This window comes from Agelaius tricolor, unplaced genomic scaffold (assembly GCF_023055355.1).
Source record: "Agelaius tricolor isolate 1412-34295 unplaced genomic scaffold, bAgeTri1.0.p SCAF_126, whole genome shotgun sequence".
NCBI lineage: Eukaryota > Metazoa > Chordata > Aves > Passeriformes > Icteridae > Agelaius > Agelaius tricolor.
The window spans coordinates 50,358-70,366 of record NW_027269386.1 but is presented as its reverse complement, the minus strand read 5'-3'; the positions used below and the strand labels follow the sequence as shown (position 1 = coordinate 70,366).

Below are 20,009 nucleotides of genomic sequence, written 5' to 3'. Positions count from 1 at the left end.
GGCCTGAATTGGGGAGGGGACCCCGAAATTGGGGAGGGGAACCCCGAAATTGGGGAGGGGACCCAGAAATTGGGGAGGGGAACCCCGAAATTGGGGAGGGGTCAGGGGAGGCCTGAATTGGGGAGGGGGCCCTGAAATTGGGGAGGGGACCCCGAAATTGGGGAGGGGAAACCGAAATTGGGGAGGGGAAACCAAAATTGGGGAAGGGGCCCCGAAATTGGGGAGGGGTGAGGGGAGGCCTGAATTGGGAAGGGGACCCCGAAATTGGGGAGGGGACCCCGAAATTGGGGAGGGGAAACTGAAATTGGGGAGGGGGCCCAGAAATTGGGGCTTTTTTTTTGGGGAGGTTTTGGGGGGTTTTTTGGGGATTTTGGGGTTTTTTGGGGGGGGATTTCTGAGGTTTTTCTGGGGGGTTTTGGGATTTTTTTGGGTGTTTTTTGGTGATTTTTTAGGGTTTTTTGGGGTTTTTTTGGGGGTATTTAAGGATATTTTTTGGGTTATTTAAGGATATTTTTAGGGGTTTTTTAGGAATATTTTTGGGGCTGTTTTAAGGATAATTTTAGGGTTTTTTAGGGAAATTTTTGGGGTAATTTCAAGCTATTTTGGGGGTAATTTCAGGATATTTTTGGGGGGATGTTCAGGATATCTTTAGTGGTTTTTTAGGGATATTTTTGGGGCAATTTCAGGATATCTTTGGGGTAATTTCAGGCCATTTTGGGGGTAATTTCAGGATATTTTTAGGGGGATGTTCAGGCTATTTTTGGGGTAATTTCAGGATATTTTTGAGGTAATTTCAGGATATTTTTGGGGTAATTTCAGGCCATTTTTGGGGTAATTTCAGGATATTTTGGGTCTCACTCACAGCATTGGCAGCAGGGCTGGGGGGAATGGGGGAGCTGGAGGTGGTCGAGGTTTTGGGGTGATTTTAGGGTGATTTCAAGATATTTTTGGGGTAATTTCAGGATATTTTTAGGGGGATGTTCAGGATATTTGTAGGGGTTTTTTAGGGATATTTTTGGGGTAATTTCAGGATATTTTTAGGGGGATGTTCAGGCTATTTTTGGGGTAATTTCAGGATATTTTTGAGGTAATTTCAGGATATTTTTGGGGTTATTTCAGGCCATTTTTGGGGTCTCACTCACAGCATTGGCAGCCGGGCTGGGTGGGAATGGGGGAGCTGGAGGTGGTGGAGGTTTTGGGGCTATTTTAGGGTAATTTCAGGATATTTTTAGTGGTTTTTTAGGGATATTTTTAGGGTAATTTCAGGATATTTTGGGTCTCACAGCATTGGCAGCAGGGCTGGGTGGGATCAGGGAGCTGGAGGTGCTGGAGATTTTTGGGGTATTTTTGGGTTATTTTAGGATATTTTAGGGTCTCACTCACAGCATTGGCAGCGGGGCTGGGTGGGATCGGGGAGCTGGAGGTGGTGGAGGTTTTGGGGCTATTTTGGGTTATTTTAGGATATTTTAGGGTCTCACTCACAGCATTTGCAGCCGGGCTGGGTGGGATCGGGGAGCTGGAGGTGGTGGAGATTTTTGGGGTATTTTAGGGTAATTTCAGGATATTTTTGGGTCTCACTCACAGCATTGGCAGCAGGGCTGGGTGGGATCGGGGAGCTGGAGGTGGCTGAGGTTTTGGGGCTATTTTAGGATATTTTAGGATTATTTCAGGATATTTTGGGGTCTCACTCACAGCATTGGCAGCCGGGCTGGGCGGGATGGGGGAGCTGGAGGTGGTCGAGGTTTTGGGGTTATTTTGGGGTAATTTCAGGATATTTTTAGGGGTTTTTTAGGGATATTTTTGGGGTAATTTCAGGCCATTTTGGGGGTAATTTCAGGATATTTTTAGGGGGATGTTCAGGCTATTTTTGGGGGTAATTTCAGGATAGTTTTGGGGCAATTTCAGGATATTTCTGGGGTAATTTCAGGATATTTTTGGGGTAATTTCAGGCCATTTTGGGGGTAATTTCAGGATATTTTTAGGGGGATTTTCAGGATATTTTTGGGGTTATTTTAGGATATTTTTGGGGGTAATTTCAGGATATTTTTGGGGTAATTTCAGGCCATTTTTGGGGTAATTTCAGGATATTTTGGGTCTCACAGCATTGGCAGCAGGGCTGGGGGGAATGGGGGAGCTGGAGGTGGTCGAGGTTTTGGGGTGATTTTAGGGTGATTTCAGGATATTTTTGGGGTAATTTCAGGATATTTTTAGGGGGATGTTCAGGATATTTGTAGGGGTTTTTTAGGGATATTTTTGGGGTAATTTCAGGATATTTTTAGGGGGATGTTCAGGATATTTTTGGGGTTATTTTAGGATATTTTTGGGGGGATGTTCAGGATAATTTCGGGGTGATTCCAGGCCATTTTTGGGGTCTCACAGCATTGGCAGCGGGGCTGGGCGGGATCGGGGAGCTGGAGGTGGTCGAGGTTTTGGGGCTATTTTAGGATATTTTAGGATATTTTTGAGGTAATTTCAGGATATTTTTGGGGGGATGGTCAGGATATTTTTGGGATGCTTTAAGGATATTTTCAGGGTTTTTTTAGGGATTTTTTTTGGTAATTTCAGGATATTTTTGGGGTAATTTCAGGATATTTTTGGGGGGATTTTCAGGATATTTTTGGGGTAATTTTAGGATATTTTTGGGGTAATTTCAGGATATTTTTAGTGTTTTTTTAGGGATATTTTCGGGGTAATTTCAGGATATTTTTAGTGGTTTTTTAGGGATATTTTCGGGGTAATTTCAGGATATTTTTAGTGGGTTTTTTAGGGATATTTTCGGGGTAGTTTCAGGCTATTTTCGGGGTAATTTCAGGATATTTTTAGGGGTTTTTTTAGGGAATTTTTTGGGGTAATTTAAGGATATTTTTAGGGTTTTTTTAGGGATATTTTCGGGGTAATTTCAGGATATTTTTGAGGTAATTTCAGGATATTTTTGGGGTTATTTCAGGCCATTTTAGGGTCTCACTCACAGCATTTGCAGCGGGGCTGGGTGGGATCGGGGAGCTGGAGGTGCTGGAGATTTTTGGGGTATTTTAGGGTAATTTCAGGATATTTTGGGGTCTCACTCACAGCATTGGCAGCAGGGCTGGGTGGGATCGGGGAGCTGGAGGTGGCTGAGGTTTTGGGGCTATTTTAGGATATTTTAGGATTATTTCAGGATATTTTTGGGTCTCACTCACAGCATTGGCAGCTGGGCTGGGTGGGATTGGGGAGCTGGAGGTGGTCGAGGTTTTGGGGTTATTTTGGGGTAATTTCAGGATATTTTTAGGGGTTTTTTAGGGATATTTTTGGGGTAATTTCAGGCCATTTTGGGGGTAATTTCAGGATATTTTTAGGGGGATGTTCAGGCTATTTTTGGGGGTAATTTCAGGATAGTTTTGGGGCAATTTCAGGATATTTCTGGGGTAATTTCAGGATATTTTTGGGGTAATTTCAGGATATTTTTGGGATAATTTCAGGCCATTTTGGGGGTAATTTCAGGATATTTTTGGGGTAATTTCAGGATATTTTTGGGGGGATTTTCAGGATATTTTTGGGGTTATTTAGGGATATTTTTGTGGTAATTTCAGGATGTTTTTAGTGTTTTTTTAGGGATATTTTCGGGGTAATTTCAGGATATTTTTAGTGGTTTTTTAGGGATATTTTCGGGGTAATTTCAGGATATTTTTAGTGGGTTTTTTAGGGATATTTTCGGGGTAGTTTCAGGCTATTTTCGGGGTAATTTCAGGATATTTTTAGGGTTTTTTTTAGGGAATTTTTTGGGGTAATTTAAGGATATTTTTAGGGTTTTTTTAGGGATATTTTCGGGGTAATTTCAGGATATTTTTGAGGTAATTTCAGGATATTTTTGGGGTTATTTCAGGCCATTTTAGGGTCTCACTCACAGCATTGGCAGCGGGGCTGGGTGGGATCGGGGAGCTGGAGGTGGTGGAGATTTTTGGGGCTATTTTAGGATATTTTAGGATTATTTCAGGATATTTTGGGGTCTCACTCACAGCATTGGCAGCAGGGCTGGGCGGGATCGGGGAGCTGGAGGTGGCTGAGGTTTTGGGGCTATTTTAGGATATTTTAGGATTATTTCAGGATATTTTTGGGTCTCACTCACAGCATTTGCAGCAGGGCTGGGCGGGATGGGGGAGCTGGAGGTGGTGGAGATTTTTGGGGTATTTTTGGGTTATTTCAGGCCATTTTAGGGTCTCACTCACAGCATTGGCAGCAGGGCTGGGTGGGATTGGGGAGCTGGAGGTGGTGGAGGTTTTGGGGTATTTTGGGGTTATTTTAGGATATTTTAGGGTCTCACTCACAGCATTGGCAGCAGGGCTGGGCGGGATCGGGGAGCTGGAGGTGGTGGAGATTTTTGGGGTATTTTTGGGTTATTTTAGGATATTTTTGGGTCTCACTCACAGCATTGGCAGCGGGGCTGGGCGGGATCGGGGAGCTGGAGGTGGTGGAGATTTTTGGGGTATTTTTGGGTTATTTTAGGATATTTTGGGGTCTCACTCACAGCGTTTGCAGCAGGGCTGGGTGGGATGGGGGAGCTGGAGGTGGTGGAGGTGGGGGTGCTGCTGCTCTGGTTGAAGATCTCGTCCTCCATCTGCGAGTGGCTGGGGGGGGACGTGGCCACCAGGGCCTGCGCTGGGGGGGACACAGGGGACGGGGGGGGGGCGCCGTGAGCACCCCCAAACCCCCCCAAAAACACCTCGGGGTCATCCCCAAAAAATTCCATCTCCAAACCCCCAAAAATCCCAAAAAACACGAAAAAAAAAATCTCAGTTTTTCCCCTCAGAAAATCCCATTTTTCCCTCAGTTCATTTCCCTCCCCAAATCCCCTTTTTCCCACCCATTTCTCCCATTTTTCCCACCCATTTTCCTGCTGGTTTTTCCCCTTTTTCCCCACCCATTTTTTGTCCATTTTCTTCTCCATTTTTTCCCATTTTCCTCTCTGGTTTTTCCCCACTCCCCACCCATTTTTTCCCGTTTTTTCCCATTTTTTCCCAATTTCCCCGTTTTTCTCCCCATTTTTCCCTACAGATCTCATCCATATCCAGATCATCGTAGAGAAACTCGTTCTCCTCCAAGTTTCCTCCATTTTCTCTCCCTTTTCCCCCTTCTTTTCCCCATTTTCCCTCCCATTTTCTCCCCGTTTTTCCCCATTTTTTCCCTGTTTTTTCCCAATTCCCCCGTTTTTCCCCCCATTTTCCCCTATGGATCTCATCCAGGTCCAGATCATCATAGAGGAACTCATTCTCCACCAGTTTTCCCCCATTTCCCTCCCATTTTCTCTTCCTTTTCCCCCTTCTTTTCCCTCCCATTTTCCCCCAGTTTTTCCCATTTTTCCCCCGTTTTTTCCCATTTTTCTCCCAATTTCCCAATTTCCCCATTTTTCCTCCCATTTTCCCCTACAAATCTCATCCAGGTCCAGGTCATCACAGAGGAACTCGTTCTCCTCCAAGTTTCCCCCATTTCCCTCCCATTTTTTCCCATTTTTTCTTCATTTTCCTCCCATTTTCTCCCCATTTTCTCCTCATTTTTTCCCAATTTCCCCGTTTTTCCCCCCATTTTCCCTCCCTTACGGATGTCATCCAGGTCCAGGTCATCGTAGAGGAACTCCAAGTTTCCCCCATTTCCCTCCCATTTTCCCTCCCCTTTTTTCTTCATTTTCCCTCCCATTTTCCCCCCATTTTCCCTCCCATTTTCCCCCCATTTTCCCTCCCATTTTCCCCCCATTTTCCCCCATTTTCCCTCCCATTTTCTCCCCGTTTTTTTCCCATTTCCTCCCATTTTCTCCCCATTTTTTCCCAATTTCCCCGTTTTTCCCCCCATTTTCCCCCCCTTACAGATCTCATCCAGGTCCAGGTCATTGTAGAGGAACTCCAAGTTTCCTCCATTTTCCCTCCCATTTTCCCCCCATTTTCCCTCCCATTTTCTCCCCGTTTTTTTCCCATTTCCTCCCATTTTCTCCCCATTTTTTCCCAATTTCCCCATTTTTCCCCCCATTTTCCCCCCCTTACAGATCTCATCCAGCTCCAGATCATCACAGAGGAACTCCAAGTTTCCCCCATTTCCCTCCCATTTTCCCTCCCATTTTCTCCCCGGTTTTTCCCATTTTCTTCCCATTTCTCCCCGTTTTTTCCCAATTTCCCCGTTTTTCCCCCCATTTTTCCCCCCCTTACAGATCTCATCCATGTCCAGATCATCACAGAGGAACTCCAAGTTTCCCCCATTTCCCTCCCATTTTTTCCCATTTTTTCTTCATTTCCCTCCGATTTTCTCCCTGTTTTTCCCCATTTTCTCCCCATTTCTCCCCATTTTCTCCCCGTTTTTTCCCATTTTCTCCCCGTTTTTTCCCAATTTCCCCGTTTTTCCCCCCATTTTCCCCCCCTTACGGATGTCATCCAGGTCCAGGTCATCATAGAGGAACTCGTTCTCCTCGAAGTCGGGCTCCTGGCAGGAATCCACGTAATATTCCACATCGTCCTTCAGCTTCCGCACGGGGTCCACGGGGATGGAGTCGTTGTCCAGCATCCGCAGCAGCGTCTCCAGCATCCGCACGTGGAAGCGGTGCCGCTCCACCTGACGCTTCAGGGCCTCGATCCGGTCCTGTTTCTGGGGTGAAAACAGCCCAAAATGGGAAAAAATTAAATTTTATATTGGTAAAGTTAACATTGGAGCAATGAGATCCATGGGAGTGGGGTCAAGGATCCATGGAATGGGCTCAGGGATCCATGGGATCCATGGGCTCCAGGCCCAGCGTGCACACATGGAAGCGGTGCCGCTCCACCTGGCGCTTCAGGGCCTCGATCCTGTCCTGTTTCTGGGGTGAAAAACCCAAAAAACGGTAAAAAAATAACTTTTATATTGTTAAAGTTAACATGGGAGCAGTGGGAGCAATGGGAGTGGGGTCAGGGATCCATGGGATGGGAGCAATGGGAAACCCTGGGATGGATCCCCCAGGCGGGTGTGGAAGCGGAGCCGCCCCAGCTGACGCTTCAGGGCTTCAATCCTGTCCTGTTTCTGGGGTGAAAACAGCCAAAAATGGGAAAAAATTAAATTTTATATTGGTAAAGTTAACATTGGAGCAATGAGATCCATGGGAGTGGGGTCAAGGATCCATGGAATGGGCTCAGGGATCCATGGGATCCATGGGCTCCAGGCCCAGCGTGCACACATGGAAGCGGTGCCGCTCCACCTGCCGCTTCAGGGCCTCGATCCTGTCCTGTTTCTGGGGTGAAAAACCCAAAAAACGGTAAAAATCAAAATTATAAATTGTTAAATTTAACATGGGAGCAATGGGAGTGGGCTCAGGGATCCATGGGATCCATGGGCTCCAGGCCCAGCACACACACGTGGAAGCGGTGCCGCTCCACCTGCCGCTTCAGGGCCTCGATCCGGTCCTGTTTCTGGGGTGAAAACAGCCAAAAATGGGAAAATTTAAATTCTGAATTCATTAGAGATAGATCAGAGCAATGGGAGCAATGGGATGGGCTCAGGGCTCCAGGCCCAGCGTGTGCACATGGAAGCGGTGCCGCTCCAGCTGCCGCTTCAGGGCCTCGATTCTGTCCTGTTTCTGGGGTGAAAAACCCAAAAAACGGTAAAATTAAAAATATATAATCCTAAAATTCACATGGGAGCAATGGGAGCAGTGGGAGCAATGGGATGGGCTCAGGGCTCCAGGCCCAGCGTGCGCACGTGGAAGCGGAGCCGCTCCACCTGACGCTTCAGGGCTTCGATTCTGTCCTGTTTCTGGGGTGAAAAACCCAAAAAACGGTAAAAATCAAAATTATAAATTGTTAAATTTAACATGGGAGCAATGGGAGCACAGCCAGGGATCCATGGGATGGGCTCAGGGCTCCAGGCCCAGCGTGCGCACGTGGAAGCGGAGCCGCTCCAGCTGCCGCTTCAGCGCCTCAATCCGGTCCTGTTTCTGGGGTGAAAACAGCCAAAAATGGGAAAAAATGATAATTTTATATTGATTAGGATTGAGTATTTAATGAATGGGAGCGATGGGAGCAATGGGATCCATGGGATGGGCACAGGGATCCATGGGATGGGCTCAGGGCTCCAGGCCCAGCGTGTGCACGTGGAAGCGGAGCCGCTCCAGCTGCCGCTTCAGGGCCTCGATCCTGTCCTGTTTCTGGGGTGAAAAACCCAAAAAACGGTAAAAATCAAAATTATAAATTGTTAAATTTAACATGGGAGCAATGGGAGCACAGCCAGGGATCCATGGGATGGGCTCAGGGCTCCAGGCCCAGCGTGTGCACATGGAAGCGGTGCCGCTCCAGCTGACGCTTCAGGGCCTCGATCCTGTCCTGTTTCTGGGGTGAAAACAGCCAAAAATGGGAAAAAATGATAATTTTATATTGATTAGGATTGAGTATTTAATGAATGGGAGCGATGGGAGCAATGGGATCCATGGGAATGGGAGCAATGGGAAACCCTGGGATGGATCCCCCAGGCGGGTGCGGAAGCGGAGCCGCTCCAGCTGCCGCTTCAGGGCCTCAATTCTGTCCTGTTTCTGGGGTGAAAACAGCCCAAAATGGGAAAAAATTAAATTTTATATTGGTAAAGTTAACATTGGAGCAATGAGATCCATGGGAGTGGGGTCAAGGATCCATGGAATGGGCTCAGGGATCCATGGGATCCATGGGCTCCAGGCCCAGCGTGCACACATGGAAGCGGTGCCGCTCCACCTGCCGCTTCAGGGCCTCGATCCTGTCCTGTTTCTGGGGTGAAAAACCCAAAAAACGGTAAAAATCAAAATTATAAATTGTTAAATTTAACATGGGAGCAATGGGAGCACAGCCAGGGATCCATGGGATCCATGGGCTCCAGGCCCAGCGTGCGCACATGGAAGCGGAGCCGCTCCAGCTGACGCTTCAGGGCCTCGATCCTGTCCTGTTTCTGGGGTGAAAACAGCCAAAAATGGGAAATATTAAAAATATATAATCCTAAAAATCACATGGGAGCAATGGGATCCATGGGATGGGCTCAGGGCTCCAGGCCCAGCGTGCGCACGTGGAAGCGGAGCCGCCCCACCTGACGCTTCAGGGCTTCGATTCTGTCCTGTTTCTGGGGTGAAAAACCACAAAAATGGGAAAAAATTAAATTTTATATTGGTAAATTTGACATGGGAGCAATGGGAGCGATGGGATGGGCTCAGGGATCCATGGGATGGGAGCAATGGGAAACCCTGGGATGGATCCCCCAGGCGGGTGTGGAAGCGGAGCCGCTCCAGCTGCCGCTTCAGGGCCTCGATCCTGTCCTGTTTCTGGGGTGAAAACAGCCAAAAATGGGAAAAAACTGAATTTTATATTGATTAGAATTGAGGATTTAATGAATGGGAGCCATGGGAGCAATGGGATCCATGGGATGGGCACAGGGATCCATGGGATCCTCAGGGCTCCAGGCCCAGCGTGCGCACATGGAAGCGGTGCCGCTGCACCTGGCGCTTCAGGGCCTCGATCCTGTCCTGTTTCTGGGGTGAAAAACCCAAAAAACGGTAAAAAAATAACTTTTATATTGTTAAAGTTAACATGGGAGCAGTGGGAGCAATGGGAGTGGGGTCAGGGATGCATGGGATGGGCTCAGGGCTCCAGGCCCAGCATCCGCACATGGAAGCGGAGCCGCTCCAGCTGCCGCTTCAGGGCTTCAATTCTGTCCTGTTTCTGGGGTGAAAAACACAAAAAATGGGAAAATTTAAAATATATATTGGTAAAGTTAACATGGGAGCAATGGGAGCAATGGGAGTGGGGTCAGGGCTCCATGGGATGGGAGCAATGGGAAACCCTGGGATGGATCCCCCAGGCGGGTGTGGAAGCGGAGCCGCTCCAGCTGCCGCTTCAGGGCTTCAATTCTGTCCTGTTTCTGGGGTGAAAACAGCCAAAAACGGTAAAAATCAAAATTATAAATTGTTAAATTTAACATGGGAGCAATGGGAGCAATGGGAGTGGGCTCAGGGATCCATGGGAATGGGAGCAATGGGAAAACCTGGGATGGATCCCCCAGGCGGGTGTGGAAGCGGAGCCGCTCCACCTGCCGCTTCAGGGCCTCGATCCTGTCCTGTTTCTGGGGTGAAAAACCCAAAAAATGGGAAAAATTAAAATATATATTGGTAAAAGTAACATAGGAGCAATGGGAGCAATGGGAGTGGGGTCAGGGATCCATGGGATGGGAGCAATGGGAAACCCTGGGATGGATCCCCCAGGCGGGTGTGGAAGCGGAGCCGCTCCAGCTGCCGCTTCAGGGCCTTGATCCTGTCCTGTTTCTGGGGTGAAAACAGCCAAAAATGGGAAAAATCAAAATTATAAATTGTTAAATTTAACATGGGATCCATGGGATGGGCTCAGGGATCCATGGGATCCATGGGCTCCAGGCCCAGCGTGCACACGTGGAAGCGGAGCCGCTCCAGCTGCCGCTTCAGGGCCTCGATCCTGTCCTGTTTCTGGGGTGAAAAACCCAAAAAACGGGAAAATTAAAAATATCTGTCCTGTTTCTGGGGTGAAAAACCCAAAAAAAGGTAAAAAATTCAATTAAATGTTCATTAAAAAGGAATGAAAATGAGGATTTAATGAATGGGAGCAATGGGAATCCCTGGGATGGATCCCCCGGGCGGGCGCGGAATCGGAGCCGCCCCGGCCGCGGCCTCAGAGGGGATTTGGGGACATTTTGGGGGATTTGGGGACATTTTGGGGGATTTGGGGACATTTTGGGGGGGATTTTGGGGTGATTTTGTGAGGATTTTCAGACATTTTGGGGTGATTTTGGATGATTTTGTGAGGATTTTGAGTTGATTTTGGAACATTTTGGGACATTTTGGGGTGGTTTTGTGATGATTTTGTGGTGACTTTTGATGATTTTAGGACATTTTGGGGTGATTTTGGGTATTTTGGGGTGATTTTGTGAGGATTTTGAGGTATTTTGGGGTGATTTGAGGCGTTTTTGGGGTGTTTTGGGGTGATTTTGGGGCGCTTTGAGCAGTTTTTGGGGTGATTTTGGGGTATTTTGGGGTGCTTTGAGGCGTTTTTGGGGTGATTTTCGGGTGATTTTGTGAGGATTTTGGGGTATTTTGGGGTGATTTGAGTTGTTTTTGGGTTGATTTTAGGAGTTTTTGGGGCAATTTTGGGCTGATTTTTGGAGTTTTTGGGGTATTTTGGGTTGATTTCAGGCGTTTTTGGGGTATTTTGGGGTATTTTGGGGTGCTTTGAGCCGTTTTTGGGCTGATTTCAGGTGTTTTTGGGCTGATTTTTGGGTTGATTTTTGGAGTTTTTGGGCTGATTTTTGGGTTGATTTTTGGGCTGATTTCAGGTGGTTTTGGGCTGATTTTTGGGTTGATTTTTGCAGTTTTTGGGCTGATTTTTGGGCTGATTTTTGCAGTTTTTGGGCTGATTTTTGGGCTGATTTTTGGGTTGATTTCAGGAGTTTTTGGGCTGATTTTTGGGTTGATTTTTGGGCTGATTTTTGGGCTGATTTCAGGCGTTTTTGGGCTGATTTTTGGGCTGATTTTGGGCTGATTTTTGGGCTGATTTTTGGAGTTTTTGGGTTGATTTTTGGGTTGATTTTTGCAGTTTTTGGGCTGATTTTTGGGCTGATTTTTGGGTTGATTTTTGGGTTGATTTTTGCAGTTTTTGGGCTGATTTTTGGGCTGACTTTTGGGTTGATTTCAGGAGTTTTTGGGCTGATTTTTGGGTTGATTTTTGGGTTGATTTTTGGGCTGATTTTTGGGCTGATTTCAGGCGTTTTTGGGCTGATTTTTGGGTTGATTTTTGCAGTTTTTGGGCTGATTTTTGGGTTGATTTCAGGAGTTTTTGGGCTGATTTTTGGGTTGATTTTTGGGCTGATTTTTGGGCTGATTTCAGGTGTTTTTGGGCTGATTTTTGGGCTGATTTTGGGCTGATTTTTGGGTTGATTTTTGGGCTGATTTTTGCAGTTTTTGGGCTGATTTTTGGGCTGATTTTTGGGTTGATTTCAGGTGTTTTTGGGCTGATTTTTGGGTTGATTTTTGGAGTTTTTGGGCTGATTTTTGGGCTGATTTTTGGGCTGATTTCAGGTGGTTTTGGGCTGATTTTTGGGCTGATTTTTGGGTTGATTTCAGGCGTTTTTGGGCTGATTTTTGGGCTGATTTTTGGGTTGATTTTTGGAGTTTTTGGGCTGATTTTTGGGCTGATTTTTGGGCTGATTTCAGGTGGTTTTGGGCTGATTTTTGGGCTGATTTTTGGGCTGATTTCAGGTGGTTTTGGGCTGATTTTTGGGCTGATTTTTGGGTTGATTTCAGGCGTTTTTGGGCTGATTTTTGGGTTGATTTTTGGGCTGATTTCAGGAGTTTTTGGGCTGATTTTTGGGCTGATTTTGGGTTGATTTTTGGGTTGATTTTTGCAGTTTTTGGGCTGATTTTTGGGCTGATTTTTGGGTTGATTTTTGGGTTGATTTTTGCAGTTTTTGGGTTTATTTTTGGGCTGATTTTTGGGCTGATTTCAGGAGTTTTTGGGCAATTTTGGGTTGATTTTTGGAGTTTTTGGGCTGATTTCAGGAGTTTTTGGGCTGATTTTTGGGTTGATTTTTGGAGTTTTTGGGGTGATTTTTGGGCTGATTTCAGGTGTTTTTGGGCTGATTTTTGGGTTGATTTTTGGAGTTTTTGGGTTGATTTTTGGGTTGATTTTCGCAGTTTTTGGGCTGATTTTTGGGCTGATTTTTGCAGTTTTTGGGCTGATTTTTGGGCTGATTTTTGGGCTGATTTTTGGGCTGATTTTTGGGCTGATTTTTGCAGTTTTTGGGTTGATTTTTGGGCTGATTTTTGGGCTGATTTTTGCAGTTTTTGGGCTGATTTTTGGGTTGATTTTTGGGTTGATTTTTGCAGTTTTTGGGCTGATTTTTGGGTTGATTTTTGGGCTGATTTTTGGGCTGATTTCAGGAGTTTTTGGGCTGATTTTTGGGTTGATTTTTGGGTTGATTTTTGCAGTTTTTGGGCTGATTTTTGGGCTGATTTTTGGGCTGATTTCAGGAGTTTTTGGGCTGATTTTTGGGCTGATTTTTGGGTTGATTTTTGGGTTGATTTTTGGAGTTTTTGGGCTGATTTTTGGGCTGATTTCAGGAGTTTTTGGGCTGATTTTTGGGGTGATTTTTGGGTTGATTTTTGGGCTGATTTTTGCAGTTTTTGGGCTGATTTTTGGGCTGATTTTTGCAGTTTTTGGGCTGATTTTTGGGCTGATTTCAGGCGTTTTTGGGCTGATTTTTGGGCTGATTTTGGGTTGATTTTTGCAGTTTTTGGGTTGATTTTCGGGCTGGTTTTCAGAGTTTTTGGCACTCACGTCCTTGTCGCCCTTTTTCTTGCGCGTCTGCACCGACAGCGACTCCACCTCGCTCTCGAACTGATCCACCTGCATGTTCAGGGTGTCGATCGTGTTCTGGGGCCAGAAACGCCAAAATCAGGAAAAAAACACAAAAATCGACATTGCTGGGACAGCCAGGGCCGCTCGTGGGGCAAAACCTGGGATTTCCTGCCCAAAATAGGGAATTGTAAAGGAGAAATTGGATTTTTGGGGAAATAAACTCGTTTTGTTGATGGATAAAGGGATTTTTGTAATGAAAAAAATCAGTTTTTATAATAAAAAATAAAATTTTTATGAGGAAAAAGTGATTTTTACAATGAAAAAATCAATTTTTATGAGGAAAATACGATTTTTATAAGGGAAAAAAATCAATTTTTATGAGGGAAATGTGATTTTTATAACAAAAAAAATTAATTTTTATGAGGAAAAAGAGATTTTTGTAATAAAAGAATCAATTTTTATGAGGGAAAATACGATTTTTTTAATGAAGAAAAATCAATTTTTATGAGGAAAAGGTGATTTTTATAACCAAAAAAATCAATTTTTATGAGGAAAAATACGATTTTTATAATGAAAAAAATCAGTTTTTATGAGGAAAATGCGATTTTTACAACCAAAAAAAATCATTTTTTATGAGGGAAAAGCGATTTTTACAACCAAAAGAAATCAATTTTTATGAGGGAAAAGAGACTTTTGTAATAAAAAAAAATTTTATGAGGGAAAAGTGATTTTTGTAATGAAAAAATCAATTTTTATGAGGGAAATAAATTTTTTATAATGAAGAAAAATCAATTTTTATGAGGGAAAAGAGATTTTTGTAAGAGAAAAGATCAATTTTTATGAGGGAAAAGTGAATGTTATAACCCAAAAAAAAGCAATCTTTATGAGGGAAAAGTGATTTTTATAACCAAATAAAATCAATTTTTATGAGGAAAAATACGATTTTTATAATGAAAAAAATCAGTTTTTATGAGGGAAATGTGATTTTTACAACGAAAAAAAATCAATTTTTATGAGGGAAAAGCGATTTTAATAATGAAAAAATCAATTTTTATGAGGGAAAAGGGATTTTTATAACCAAATAAAATCAATTTTTATGAGGAAAAAGCGATTTTTATAATGAAAAAAAATCAATTTTTATGAGGGAAAAGTGAATGTTATAACCCAAAAAAATCATTTTCTTGGATTAAAAAAGAGCATTTTTATTAAAAAACACCAAATTTTTTTCCTATTTTCCCAGAAAATATTGGATTTTTTGCAATAAAAAAAATACCATTCTTATTAAAAAATATCAAATTTTTCTTCTATTTTTCCAGAAACCATTGCATTTTTTGCATTAAAAAATACCATTCTTATAAAAAATACCGATTTTTTTTCCTATTTTCCCAGGAAACATTGCATTTTTTCGATAAAAAACCCCATTTTTATCAAAAACCACCGAATTTTTTTCCTATTTTCCCAGAAAATATTGGATTTTTTGCATTAAAAAAATACCATTCTTATTAAAAAATATCGAATTTTTTTCTATTTTTTCAGAAAACATTGGATTTCTTTGGATTAAAAAATGCCATTTTTATTAAAAAACCCCAGACTTTTCTTCTATTTTTCTAAAAAATACCGAATTTTTTGCATTAAAAAATACCATTCTTATTAAAAAATACCGACTTTTTTTCTATTTACCCAGAAAATATTGAATTTCTTGGATAAAAAAATGCCATTTTTATTAAATAAAATCGAATTTTTTGCATGAAAAACCCCATTTTTATCAAAAACCACCGGATTTTTTTTGTATTTTCCCAGAAAAATTGCATTTTTTCAATAAAAAACCCCATTTTCATCAAAAACCACCGGATTTTTTCCCTATTTTTTCAGAAAATATTGCATTTTCTAAATTAAAAAATACCATTTTTATTTTAAAAAATCGATTTTTTTTCCTCTATTTTCCCAGAAAACATCGATTTTTTCGATAAAAAACCCCATTTTCATCAAAAACCACCGAATTTTTTTCCTATTTTCCCAGAAAATATTGGATTTTTTGCATTAAAAAAATACCATTCTTATTAAAAAATATCGAATTTTTTTCTATTTTTTCAGAAAACATTGGATTTCTTTGGATTAAAAAATGCCATTTTTATTAAAAAACCCCAGACTTTTCTTCTATTTCTCTAAAAAAACCCGAATTTTTTGCATTAAAAAATACCATTCTTATTAAAAAATACCGAATTTTTTTCTATTTTCCCAGAAAATATTGAATTTTTTTGGATAAAAAAATGCCATTTTTATTAAATAAAATCGAATTTTTTGCATGAAAAAACCCCATTTTCATCAAAAACCACCGGATTTTTTTCCCTATTTTTTCAGAAAACATGGAATTTTTTGCATTAAAAAAATGCCATTCTTATTAAAAAAATATCGATTTTTTTGCTATTTTTCTGGAAAATATGGGAAATTTTTTTTATAAAATGCCAATTTTATTAAAAAATATCCAATTTTCTTGCTATTTTTCTGGAAAATATTGCATTTTTTCCATAAAAAACCCCCATTTTCATTAAAAACCACTGATTTTTTTCCCTATTTTCCCAGGAAAAATTGCATTTTTTCCGATAAAAACCCCCATTTTCATCAAAAAACACCGGATTTTTTGCCTATTTTCCCAGAAAACATTGGATTTTTTGATAGAAAACCCCAGATTTTTTTCCTATTTTTTCCGAAAATATCGAATTTTTTGGACAAAAAACCCCATTTTGATTAAAAAATACCAAATTTTTTTCTATTTTCCCAGAAAATATTGAATTTTTTGGATTAAAAAATGCCATTTTTATTTTAAAAAATCGATTTTTTTTCCTCTATTTTCCCAGAAAACATCGATTTTTTTGCATGAAAAAACCCCATTTTTATCAAAAAAACACCGGATTTTTTTTTGTATTTTCCCAGAAAAATTGCATTTTTTCAATAAAAACCCCCATTTTCATCAAAAAGCCCCGGATTTTTTGGTATTTTCCCCGTTTTCCCCCTTTCCTCACCGTCAGCCACTGCCCGACCTCCTCCTTCTCCTTCTGGGCCGGGTCGACCTTTTGGGCCAGCCCCAGCCCCTCCTTGCTGTAGGCCTTGGTCTTGGTCTCCCTCTCCACCACCTTGAACCTCTCCATTTGCTGCAAAAAAAACCCAAAATCGGGAAAAAAGAGAATTTGGGCTGAGTTAAAACAAAAGAAATGGAAAAAATCCCATTTTCTGCAAAAAAAATCCCATTTTCTGCAAAAAAATCCCATTTTCTGCACCAAAATCCCATTTTTTTCCTCAAAATTCCCATTTTTTCGCACAAAAAATCCCTCTTTTTTCTCCCCAAAATTCAATTTTTTTCTCCCCAAAATTGCCATTTTTTGCCCCCCAAAATTCCCAAATTTCTCCCAAAAATCCCATTTTTTTCTTCCAAAAATTCCATTTTTTTCATCTAAAAAATTCCATTTTTTTCTTCCAAAAATCCCATTTTTTTCTCCCTAAAATCCCCATATTTCTCCCCAAAATTCCCATTTTTCTTCCAAAAATCCCTTTTTTTTTCTTCCAAAAATTCCATTTTTCCCTAATATCCCCATTTTTCTCCCCAAATCCCATTTTTTTGCCCCCAAAATTCCCATTTTTGCCCCAAATCACAACCTTGAACCTCTCCATTTGCTGCAAAAAACCCCAACATTGGGAAAAAACCGAATTTGGGCTGAGTTAAAACAAAAGAAATGGAAAAAATCCCATTTTTTCGCACAAAAAATCCCATTTTTTCACCCCAAAAATTCAATTTTTTTCTCCCCAAAATTCCATTTTTAGCCCCCAAAATCCCCAAATTTCTCCCCAAAAATCCCATTTTTTTCTCGCCAAAATTCTCATTTTTTTCCCCTTCAAATTCCAGTTTTCTCCCCCAAAAATCCCCTTTTTTTCCCCAAAATTCCCATTTTTCCCCATTTCCCATTTTTTCCCCAAATCTCCATTTTCCCCCCATTTCCCAGTTTTCCCCCCATTTCCCCCATTTTTCCCCCATTTTCCCCATTTCCCCCAAATCCCGGTTTTCCCCCATTTTTCCCCAAATCCCCATTTTTCCCAAATTCCCTGCTTTTTCCCCCATTTCCATTTTCCCCATTTTTCCCAAATCCCCGTGTTTTCCCCCCATTTCCCATTTTTCCCCCAATCCCCATTTTCCCAAATCCCCGTGTTTTTTCCCCATTTCCCCCATTTCCCCCAAATCCCGTTTTTTTCCCCATTTCCATTTTTCCCCAAAATCCCCATTTTCCCCAACATTTCCCATTTTTCCCCAAATCCCCATTTTTCCCAAATCCCCGTGTTTTCCCCCCATTTCCCATTTTCCCCCATTTTCCCCCATTTCCCCCATTTTCCCCATTTTCCCCAATCCCAGTTTTTTCCCCATTTTTCCCCAAATCCCCATTTTTCCCAAATTCCCGGGTTTTCCCCCATTTTTCCCATTTCCCCCATTTTTCCCAAATTCCCGGGTTTTCCCCCATTTTCCCCATTTTCCCCATTTCCCCCAAATCCCGGTTTTCCCCCATTTTTCCCCAAATCCCCATTTTTCCCAAATTCCCTGTTTTTTCCCCCATTTCCATTTTCCCCATTTTTCCCAAATCCCCGTGTTTTCCCCCCAAATCCCCATTTTTCCCAAATTCCCGGTTTTCCCCCATTTTTCCCATTTTCCCAAATTCCCGTTTTTTTCCCAAATTCCCGTTTTTTTCCCAAATTCCCGTGTTTTTCCCAAATCCCGGTTTTTTCCCCATTTTTCCCCTATTTTCCCCATTTTCGCAAATCCCCATTTTTCCCAAATCCCCGTGTTTTCCCCCCATTTCCATTTTCCCCATTTTTCCCAAATTCCCGTGTTTTCCCCCCATTTCCCATTTTTCCCATTTTTCCCAAATCCCCATTTTTCCCAAATTCCCGTGTTTTTCCCCCATTTCCCATTTTCCCAAATCCCCGTGTTTTCACCCCATTTTCCCCCAATCCCCATTTTCCCAAATCCCCGTGTTTTTCCCCCCAAATCCCCGTGTTTTTCCCCCCAAATTCCCGTGTTTTTCCCAAATTCCCATGCTCTTCCCCCAAATTCCCGTCTTTTTCCCAAATCCCCGTGTTTTCCCCCCATTTTCCCCCAATCCCCATTTTTCCCAAATCCCCGTGTTTTCCCCCCATTTTCCCAAATTCCCCATTTTTCCCAAATTCCCGTGGTTTTGCCCCATTCCGGTACCGTCTCTATCAGTTTCCTGTTGTCGATCAGCTGCCGCTTGTCCTTGATCTCGTTGGACGCCACCCATGTCTTGATCTGGTCCCGCAGCCTCTGGGGGCAGAACCAGCCCAAAATCAACCAAAATATTCAAAAATACCCAAAAATACAAAAAAATATCCAAAACCAGCTCAAAATAGCCCCAAAATTGCCCAAAATAGCCCCAAAATTGGCCAAACTCTCATTGGACACCACCCATGTCTTGATCTGGTCCCGCAGCCTCTGGAGGCAGAAACAGCCCAAAATCAACCAAAATATTCAAAAATATAAAAAATACCCAAAATCAGCCCAAAATAGCCCCAAACCAGCTCAAAATAGCCCCAAAATTGCCCCAAATAGGCCCAAAATTGGCCAAAATCTTGTTGGATGCCACCCATGTCTTGATCTGGTCCCGCAGCCTCTGGGGGCAGAAACAGCCCAAAATCAACCAAAATCAACCAAAATGTCCAAAAATATCAAAAATATCAAAAATCAGCCCAAAACCAGCTCGAAATAGCCCCAAAATTGGCCAAAATAGCCCCAAAATTGCCCAAACTCTCATTGGACGCCACCCATGTCTTGATCTGGTCCCGCAGCCTCTGGAGGCAGAAACTGCCCAAAATCAACCCAAAATCAACCAAAATGTCCAAAAATATCAAAAATATCCAAAAATATCGAAAATCAGCCCAAAACCAGCTGAAAATAGCCCAAAAATTGCTCAAAATAGCCCCAAAATTGCCCAAAATAGCCCCAAAATTGGCCAAACTCTCGTTGGACGCCACCCATGTCTTGATCTGGTCCCGCAGCCTCTGGGGGCAGAAAAGGGTCAGAACCAGCCCAAAATCAACCAAAATGTCCAAAAATATCAAAAATATCCAAAAATATCAAAAATCAGCCCAAAACCAGCTGAAAATAGGCCCAAAATTGCCCAAAATAGCCCCAAAATTGCCCAAAATTGGCCAAAATCTCGTTGGATGCCACCCATGTCTTGATCTGGTCCCGCAGCCTCTGGGGGCAGAAACCGCCCAAAATCAACCAAAATATTCAAAAATATAAAAAAATACCAAAAATCAGCCCAAAATAGCCCCAAACCAGCTCAAAATAGCCCCAAAATTGCCCCAAATAGGCCCAAAATTGCCCAAAATCTCATTGGACACCACCCATGTCTTGATCTGGTCCTGCAGCCTCTGGAGGGCAAAAAAGGGTCAGAAACAGCCCAAAATCAACCAAAATGTCAAAAAATATCCAAAATATCCAAAATCAGCCCAAAACCAGCTGAAAATAGCCCCAAAATTGGCCCAAATAGCCCCAAAATTGCCCCAAATAGGCCCAAAATTGGCCAAAATCTTGTTGGATGCCACCTATGTCTTGATCTGGTCCCGCAGCCTCTGGGGGCAGAAACAGCCCAAAATCAACCAAAATACCCAAAACTA

General features: G+C 42.6%; 1 protein-coding gene across 13 annotated transcripts in view; it reads right to left on the bottom strand.

The window, feature by feature from the left end:
• Positions 1-20,009, bottom strand: part of CNOT3 (CCR4-NOT transcription complex subunit 3) — a 48,624-nt gene that overhangs the window by 21,373 nt on the left and 7,242 nt on the right. For 3 of the 13 annotated variants that reach the window (XM_071420125.1, XM_071420137.1, XM_071420129.1), the window contains exons 5-10: positions 18,562-18,651; positions 16,349-16,477; positions 13,305-13,400; positions 8,691-8,723; positions 6,387-6,573; positions 4,505-4,635 (exon numbers count right to left, since the gene is read on the bottom strand). In XM_071420125.1, coding sequence (XP_071276226.1) covers positions 4,505-4,635; positions 6,387-6,573; positions 8,691-8,723; positions 13,305-13,400; positions 16,349-16,477; positions 18,562-18,651 — 666 coding nt within the window. Of the gene's footprint in view, positions 1-4,504; positions 4,636-6,386; positions 6,607-6,781; positions 6,815-6,996; positions 7,015-7,367; positions 7,401-7,549; positions 7,568-7,710; positions 7,744-8,690; positions 8,724-9,036; positions 9,070-9,442; positions 9,476-9,846; positions 9,865-10,032; positions 10,066-13,304; positions 13,401-16,348; positions 16,478-18,561; positions 18,652-20,009 lie in introns of all 13 variants that reach the window. The other 10 variants (XM_071420133.1, XM_071420130.1, XM_071420131.1 and 7 more) reach the window with 10 other exon arrangements.